The 9029-nt window shown below is 53.2% G+C and overlaps 1 protein-coding gene across 1 annotated transcript; it reads left to right on the top strand.

Moving 5' to 3' along the window:
• The first annotated feature begins 420 nt into the window (after positions 1 to 420).
• Positions 421 to 5760, top strand: LOC144180175 (uncharacterized). The gene has a single exon (XM_077708562.1). It carries the CDS (start codon positions 421 to 423, stop codon positions 5758 to 5760), a length of 5340 nt encoding a protein of 1779 aa, XP_077564688.1.
• Positions 5761 to 9029: the final 3269 nt, after the last annotated feature.

The raw sequence follows: 9029 nt of genomic DNA on the forward strand, positions 1-9029 counted from the left end.
TATCTTCTCCTATTTTTAAGCGCGAATGCACTTTATAAGCGACCCCAAACCATCCACCGCCGGCGGCGGCGGCGGCGGCGTCCGCAGTGCTCCTCTATATTTAAAAAAGAAACAGCATCCGGCGCCAGGTTTCGATCCGAGGACTTTGCGGCCGCAGCGCGACGCTCTACCGACCAAGCCACGGACGCGACGGTGATATCAGTGTTAGTGACGCGCCTTATATCTTTAACGCATTCAAACTACGTCGTCAGCGGCGTGCGTTGGCGACTCCGCGGCGTTATAGCGGCTTGATAACTGCGTGGTGTACACGTGATACTACAAACCCGATGGAAGAGATGGAAGAGAAGGCGGCGAGGCGGTGGGCTGCGGGGGCCGAGCGCTGGTGCCGAAAACCCGCCCAGGCTCCCGGTTCCTTCCTTCATGGAGCACGAACGCCGAGTTCGGGGGTCCCTGCGCGCCGCCATCACGAAGGCGATCGCCGCGCTTGACGCTCTCCTCGAGGATCCCGCTGCCCCCGAGACCCGAATTCAGGGCTACGTCACCCTACTTACTGAGAAGCAGACAGAGCTCCGCGCCCTGGACGCCAAAATCCAGGCTCAACTCTCGGACGAGGCCTTTCAGGCGGACTACGCCATAGCATGGGACTACGAGCACAGCATTTGCGAAATTCGGGCCCGCGTGCAACTCGCCCGATCATCGCCCTCTGCCGTCTCCGCCGGTCCCTCGAGCTCCGCTGCTGGTGGACATACGCAAGATCGAAGGGTGAGCGAATCCACGGCTCCTCCCGCCGTGCCAGTTCCCCGCGTCGCCCTCCCCAAGCTGCAGATTGCACCATTCTCTGGTGACCGTCGTGATTGGCTGGGATTCTGGGAACAATTCGACGCCACCATCCATGCAGACCAACACTTGACGAAAATCGATAAATTCAAGTACCTCCGCTCGTACATGACCGGCCCCGCTAAGAACGCGATTGAGGGCATCAGGCTTGCGGAGGATGGATACGACGCTGCGATCAAGATCCTTAAAGATCGTTTCGGCCGCAGAGACCTATTGATGGCGGATCATGTCGATGCCCTCCTCGCCATAACTCCAGTGAAGACCTCTGCGGACGTCGCGGGGCTGCGGCGCTTGCATGACGACATCAGCTTTCGCCTAAACGCTTTGGAGGCACTAGGCATCGCGCCCGACCGGTACGCCGTCATAATCCACCGGGTCCTGCTGAAGGCGTTGCCGCATGACATCGCTCTTCTTTACCGGCAACGGATGAAGGAATCAGCCGCGAATGAGGTGAACGGGGATGCCAAGCAAGTTCAGGAGATCTTGGACTTTCTCCGTATTCAGGTGGAAATTCGGGAAGAAGGGTACATGGACAGCACCGGTCCTCAGGTTCGACGCCCTCCAGCACCCCGGCCGACACCGCATGAGTTTTCTCCACCGTCAGCCGCAGCGCTACATGCGGAGTCATCGCCGCCTCCTCGTGGTGACTGTTGCCCCCTTTGTGACGGGCGAGGCCATGGGATCGCGCAATGCACCGCGAATGTGCCACCAGAGGAGAAGCGACGGCGACTGCAAGCAGGAAGACATTGCTTCCGGTGCGGCAAGCAGAATCACATTGCACGTGCTTGCCAGACTGCTAGAACGTTGTCCTGCAGCCGCTGTTCACGCCGGCATCTAACGTCACTCTGCGACGTGGCTCAGCCAGGTTCCGCGCACGCTACCAGGTCGTCCCACTCGGCTGGTCAAGAGGGCCCGCCCACAGTGCCCAAACCGTCCCATGCGGCATCGTCGGTGGTTACAGCGTCAACTAGAACCACACGGCCCACTCCAGTCTACCTGCAGACTTGCCGCGCATGGGCGACGGGTCCCAACGGTCAGCTTCTGGTGAGGGTTCTGCTAGACACGGGCAGCCAGCGGACGTTCATTCGGCGTGACGTTTCGCGCGCTCTGGGCTACTCCGTTGAAGGCGTTGAGGACCTCAAGCTGGTCACATTCGGCAAGAGCCACCACGCAGCAGCGGAGAAGTATCCTCGCGTGTCAGTCACGGTGGCCAGCCAGAACAACGGCAAGCAGGTGGTCATCGACGCCCTTGAGGTCCCAAGTATCTGCGTCGTTACGAGTCCCCCAATCACCGATGACACGCTTAGACTGATGCACGACCATGGTCTTTTTGCCGCTGACACTTCGCCCGCGTCGGCTTACATGGATGACCACATCAGCATCCTAATTGGGTCAGATTTCTACTGGAAAGTTACCTCGGGGAACATTTCACGGCTGACTCCGCACCTGACCGCCGTCGAAACAATGTTCGGCTGGACTCTCCAGGGTGCACACTCCGACGAAACTGGCTGGACTTCGGGATCATCTAGTGCTTTATTCCTGGCCCTCATGGAGCCCTCGCTGGATGACGAAGCGGCAGATAACGAGTTATCGTCACTGTGGCGACTGGATGCTATCGGGATCAAAGAAAGACCTGATGCGTCAGTGCTGGACCGCGCGGCCGTACAGCAATTCGAGAGCGACGTGAGGAAGAATGGCGCGCGGTACGAGGTTCCACTCATGATCCAGGAGCCAGGGCTGGACGCCAGTGCTGACAACTATAGGCTCGCAGAACAGCGGTTGCGTGTGCAGATGCGGCGCTTTCGTGGTCAGCCTGAGCTGCTGTCCCAGTACGACAATGCAATCCGGACGTATTTCAACGACGGCCATGCCGAACGAGTTCCCGAGCATGACGGTGACCAATGCTCGACAACCAGGTACTACATGCCGCATCACGGTGTGGTTCGTCGGGACGCCGTCACAACCAAGCTAAGGGTGGTCTTCGATGCCTCGTCACATGTTTCGGGGCAACCTTCGCTGAACAGCATTCTCTGTAAGGGGCCCAAGTTGGATGCGGACCTGTTAAGGCTCATTCTTAAATTCAGGTGCTATCCCGTGGTCATGGTCGCAGATATAAAGAAGGCCTACCTCCAGATGATTGTTCGGGAACAGGACAGGGACGCGCTACGTTTTTTGTGGGTGGAGCGCCTTCCTACACCGAATGAGCCCTTTCCTCCAGTAATGAAGTGGCGAATGACACGGGTTCCTTTCGGTGCGAGATCGAGTCCCTTTTTGCTCGCCGCCACTTTGCACCATCATCTGCGAGTCTCACAAAAGTTTCCGGACACCGCCGCCATCTTGCGAGAGTCTTTCTATGTCGACGACCTCATCATTGGCATGGACGACGTCGACCGAGCTCATCAGATATATTCGGAAGCAAAGGCTGTAATGGCCGAAGCCGGAATGGAGCTCCGAAAATGGGCTTCCAACATCTCTTCCCTGCGGGACTTGTTCATAAGAGATAAGCTCGCATTGGAGGATGAAGGTGGCGACGCCACCACAATGAAAGTTCTCGGGGTGAGCTGGAACCGCATTGACGACACGCTGCTCATCAGCACAGGAAACGTGACCGCGTTTATCAACACAAAGCCCACCACCAAGCGAGCCCTGCTACAAACATTTGCAAGAATCTACGATCCGCTAGGCTTCTTGGCACCATTCACGGTCCGGGCAAAGGTTATATTTCAAGATTTATGGAAGCTGCGGCACCCATGGGACAGTCCTCTACAACGTGAGCAACTCACCGCCTGGAACGCATGGTGCTCCGAACTAACCGAGCTGCAACACCTTTGTTTGCCACGAAACGTATCAGACAACCAAGGTTACCCGGAGCAGTCCATCGAAATCCACTTATTCGCGGACGCTAGCCCGCGAGCATATGGCACAGCTGTCTACGTCCGCCGACGCTCCGCGCATGGTGACCCGTTTGAGGCAAATCTGCTGATCAGCAAAGGTCGTGTGGCCCCTATCAAGGCGACGACGTTGCCTCGCCTCGAGCTCCTTGCCTGCCTCATCGCAGCGCGCCTTTACAACTACCTAATGCGAGTTCCTGGCCTATCAGCCACACGTGCGTTCTTCTGGTCGGACGCGCAGATTGCCCTGCACTGGATATGCGGGGAACCTAGCCGGTGGCCACCCTTCGTCCGAAATCGCGTCGAAGAGATCCAGCGCCTGACCAAGGGATGCAGATGGGGGCATTGCAGCAGCAAGGACAATCCTGCCGACCTCATCACACGCGGAATAAGTGCAACAGTCCTCAGAACCTCAGAGCTTTGGTGGCATGGACCATCATGGATCACCCACACAGAAAACCTGTGGCCATTGAACCAGCCCCAGGAAGCCGCTGACTTTGTCGACCCGTCACCAGCCTTGGCGTCATCTTGCCCGGTGGGGTCTTCGCCACCGGAACCGCTATGCCAAATTTCAGATTACAGCCGCTACTCACGGCTACTTAGAGTGACGGCCTGGGTTCGACGCTTCGTAAACAACGCTTTACCGCAACGTCCATCGATGACCGGGCCACTGGTTGCTAACGAAGTCCAAGAAGCTGAACTGTACTGGATTCTCCAGGTACAGCAGGAAGCATTCCCCCAAGACCGGGAAGCTCTATCGAACAGCCAACTTGGTGTGGGGACTTCCCGACTGCTTCGTCTACAGCCCTTTTTGGACTCCGCTGGCGTTATCCGCGTGGGGGGACGACTACACTGCTTACAATCTCCTTTCGAAGTGCGACATCCGATCATTCTGCCCGGAAAGAACGATTTAACACGGCTGCTTATTCTGGCAACCCACGAGCGCCTATTGCACGCTGGAATAGAAGCCACGCTCGCAGAGATCCGCCAGCGCTATTGGATCATTCGAGGGCGCCAGACAGTGAAGAAAGCCCTCCACCAGTGCTTGCCGTGCCGAAGGCGCAGGCTGACACCGGAGACAGCACCGACGGCACCATTACCGCGTGACCGCATAACGGAAACAAGCCCGTTTTCTATTGTGGGCGTCGACTTCTGCGGTCCTCTGTACTGCCCTACCAACGACCCTTCCAAAGTCAAAACATACGTTGCCGTATTCTCGTGCGGCGTCACGCGGGCTCTACACCTGGAATTGACGACGGGGATGACAGCGTCAAGTTTCTTGCTCGCCTTCAGGCGCTTCATTGCTCGCCGCGGAATACCTGCCACGGTATACTCCGATAACGCCCTCGCTTTTAAACACTGTGCGAAGTCCTTCCATTCCCTCACCGACGCCACACTCCAAGATTTCTGCAGCGGAAAGCGCATTGTTTGGAAATTCAACGTAGAGAAGGCACCGTGGTGGGGCGGTTGGTGGGAACGAATGATTCGGATAACAAAAGAGACGCTGAGACGTACCCTTGGACGCAACTCCCTGACAGCTGAGGAACTGGTCACCACGTTGTGTGAAGTGGAGGCGGTTATCAACAGCCGGCCCTTGACGTACCTGACCACGGATGCCGACGGACCTCATCCCATAACGCCGGCTCACTTCTGGCTCGGCAAGCCTAACACGTGCCTCCCCCAGAACCTCGGGCCATTTGAGCCATCGTCGACAAGCTCCGAGTTGACACGCCGCTGGAGGCACCGACAGAACGTCACAAATCGCCTATGGCAAAGATGGCGGAATGAATACCTGCTGCTTCTGCGGTCCGCTCACGAAGCGCCCTCACATCCGTTACACCAACTCGCAGTCGGAGACGTGGTTGTAGTGCAGGATGAAGGATACGCCCCAACGTTTTGGAGACTCGGCCGTGTGGCCAAGTTGCTACCCGGACGCGACGGAATCGCCCGCTCCTGTGTACTGCGCCTGTCAACTGGTCAAGAAATCAGGCGGCCCATTCAACGGCTCTACTTCCTTGAAGCCAACCCTTAAACTTCTTGGCGGGCCGGGGAGTGTGTAGAAAATAAAGGTGGAATGGGTGGTTGAGACAAGCGAAGGCAGGGGGCGTGGCACGATCAGAAGATGAAGATCGGCCGCGCTCGCGTGCTCGAGCTTGAGTGTTCCGTGACCACCACGAGAACCGGACGTCTGGGTCCTGCTTTCCTTGCTTGATCCGCCACACGCTGGTTCTTCTTATACCATAATGTCGCAGTTTAAGAAAACGAATATCATGTTTGATTGAATCAAAAGCCTCTTTAAAGTCTAAGAGAATTCCTACAGTATCAAGACGGTTTTCTGTGTTGTGAATAAGGCTATCCTTGATATTTATTAAAGCAAGTTCAGTAGATTTTCTTTATTGAAATCTATACTGATTTCCGGAAATTAAATTTAGCTTTTGAAGGTCACTGGATAGTGCAGAAATTATACGTTTCCCTATGACCTTGGAGAAAATTGGTAGCACTGAGATTGGCCGGTAATTATTAATTTCATTAATCAGACCGCCTTTATGTAAAAGAATGACTTTTGCTATTTTCATGTTATAGGGGAGATTGCTGTTGACAATCAAATTTGCTAGGTGACACAAGACTTCATCAATCAGGTCTATCACAGCTTTGATTCGTGCAGCCTTAATTTTATCAAAGCAGTAAGAACAATTATTTTTTAGACTATTTACCACATTGGTAATTTCAGCTGCAGTAGTAGGATGGAGGAACATTGAGCTTCCCATGTTTTCAGTTAAAAAAGCGCTTAGATCCGAGCTACGGGAAGTGGACACCCCGAAAGACACGAAGGGTTGGTTGAACAGATTAGCAAGGGCTTTTCCACTGAAGGTATCTTCTCCTATTTTTAAGCGCGAATGCACTTTATAAGCGACCCCAAACCATCCACCGCCGGCGGCGGCGGCGGCGGCGTCCGCAGTGCTCCTCTATATTTAAAAAAGAAACAGCATCCGGCGCCAGGTTTCGATCCGAGGACTTTGCGGCCGCAGCGCGACGCTCTACCGACCAAGCCACGGACGCGACGGTGATATCAGTGTTAGTGACGCGCCTTATATCTTTAACGCATTCAAACTACGTCGTCAGCGGCGTGCGTTGGCGACTCCGCGGCGTTATAGCGGCTTGATAACTGCGTGGTGTACACGTGATACTACAAACCCGATGGAAGAGATGGAAGAGAAGGCGGCGAGGCGGTGGGCTGCGGGGGCCGAGCGCAAGCGCCGCAAGCGGGCCGACAACCGTGCATTCGCACTTTCACATTCTCCCCCTCGGGGAAATGCGGGGGAATTTTTTCTTCAATTGCCACTGAAACCCTTGATTTCCCAAGCAAACTTTTATCACTGCCCAAGTTTTCGAGGGATCAAACTGAATGCTCGCAAATTTGTTTGAGTAGTACTGAAGGCGCGCTCTCTTTATGTCCCTTGTTAATTTATTCCGAAGTTTCTTGTAATCCATCAAGACCATTATATCCCGGGATTGTACAAAGTTAATAAACAACTTATTGTGTTCTTTTATTGTTTCTAAGAATTCAAGCGTAATCCAAGACTTTCTGGCTTTAGTCACAGTGATAAAAGGAAATGCACTATTATAGGCCTCAATGATCGTGTTAATAAACAAGTCATAAAACGTCTCAGGATTTCATGTTGAGGAAAGGCCACTACAATCTATGGACGACACAAGTTGGCGGAACTCCTTCACATTACCGCTATTCATCTCCCTGAAGATTCTAGGTGCACATAAGGCATGAGTTTTGTGCTCGATCAGCCTTCGAATAAAGCAAAAGAAAGGTAAATGGTCACTTATGTCACTAGTAAGCCCCTCAACTATGGTATCCTCTTTCTCACAATAAACACAGATCTAGAAATGTTTCACTGTGACATGTAATCCTTGTCGCTATATCAATCAAATTTGTAAAGCCATTGACATATACTGGGCTTCGTAATTCAGTGTTCAAAGGCGATCGTTGGAGTAAATTGTTATTAAAATCGCCCATCACTACCCCTTGCTTTTTTTGTAGTTGAGAGGTATTGTAAGATTGCATTGAAAGCGTAGTAAAATAATTCAAGGGGTCCGGAAGGAGGGCAATAATTAATGCCTAGAACATGCGCATTTGTGGCAATGAAGAGCGATTCAATACCCGAATTAATCATGGTATATTCGTGGACGACTTAATACAAATGGCTATCCTTCATGGACAAGGCAACACCGCCGCCTGTTTTGGTTCTTCGCGTATTATTTTCTAGTTTATATTCATTTATATTCACTACGCTAGCAGCATCCGAATACCAAGTTTCACTGAACACCAACACATCAAAATTGTGACCCTAAGAGGGAAAAAAATGTTCTTTTCATCTTCTTTATTTCTAAAACTGCGTACGTTAAGGTGAAAGAGCGAAAAACATTTTGAGCGCGTTTTGTTCCCTCATACATTATTTGTGAAAGAATCAACATCATGGTAAGCACAGCCAGAAGGTGCGAAGTCCATAGCTGTACTAACAGATTACAGCTAGTGCAGCCACATTAGACCATTTAGGGGCGAAGCTCCTTAAGTCATGGGTCTGTCCATCCCTTGTGTCTCGTGGTACGTGACCGCCACATGCTTTCGGAGATGTCGCAAAGTGGGCCGCGTTGCACGCGCAAGAACCGGCTGCAACCGGGAGCGCAAACTCGGCACCGGGAGCGCGAGCTTGTCTGTGTTCGCCAACGGAGGCGCGAGCGCACGTGCACTGCGAGGGGGAGATCACGCAAGAGATCACGCCACGAACGCAGGCAGTCGTTCTCGGAGATCGAACGAGACGCAAGGACCTTTGCTCGTTTCCTGTCGTCTTGTTCGGGCACAAGTTCGCTCTAAATAAAAGTTCTTTTTTTACCGTTGTGTCCCATTCTACGTGACAAATTGTGGTGGAGGTGCGGGGTAGTCCTCGATGGCGCGGGGTCTTTCACCAGGTCTGGGCCTGGGAGCACTGACTCCGAAAATAAAAGTCGATTTGTACAATGTACGCACACAGTCTTACGTCTTTCTTAATGATGTAATGGGCGAACTTTCACGGAAGAATTACGGTTACCGATGATCTCCCCCTCTCGAGCTTCGCCCCACTTATCATCCTTCATTCCGTGGATATGGCGTGATTTTTTTTCCAGATCACACTCATCTTGTATTCGAACCACCTTATCACCTTCATCTTTTCGAACCAGAACGCGTCCGTTATACTTCCACGCAAAACGATAACCCACTTCCTCTGCTCTCGCCCACGCTAGCCACAA

Source organism: Haemaphysalis longicornis, unplaced genomic scaffold (assembly GCF_048455015.1).
Source record: "Haemaphysalis longicornis isolate Haplotype H1 unplaced genomic scaffold, Haemaphysalis longicornis Haplotype H1 scaffold_4, whole genome shotgun sequence".
NCBI classification, from domain to species: Eukaryota; Metazoa; Arthropoda; class Arachnida; order Ixodida; family Ixodidae; genus Haemaphysalis; species Haemaphysalis longicornis.

Excerpts from the sequence above, each read along its gene's own strand:
- LOC144180175 (XM_077708562.1), top strand. The coding sequence starts at position 421 with ATGGAGCACGAACGCCGAGTTCGGGGGTCCCTGCGCGCCGCCATCACG.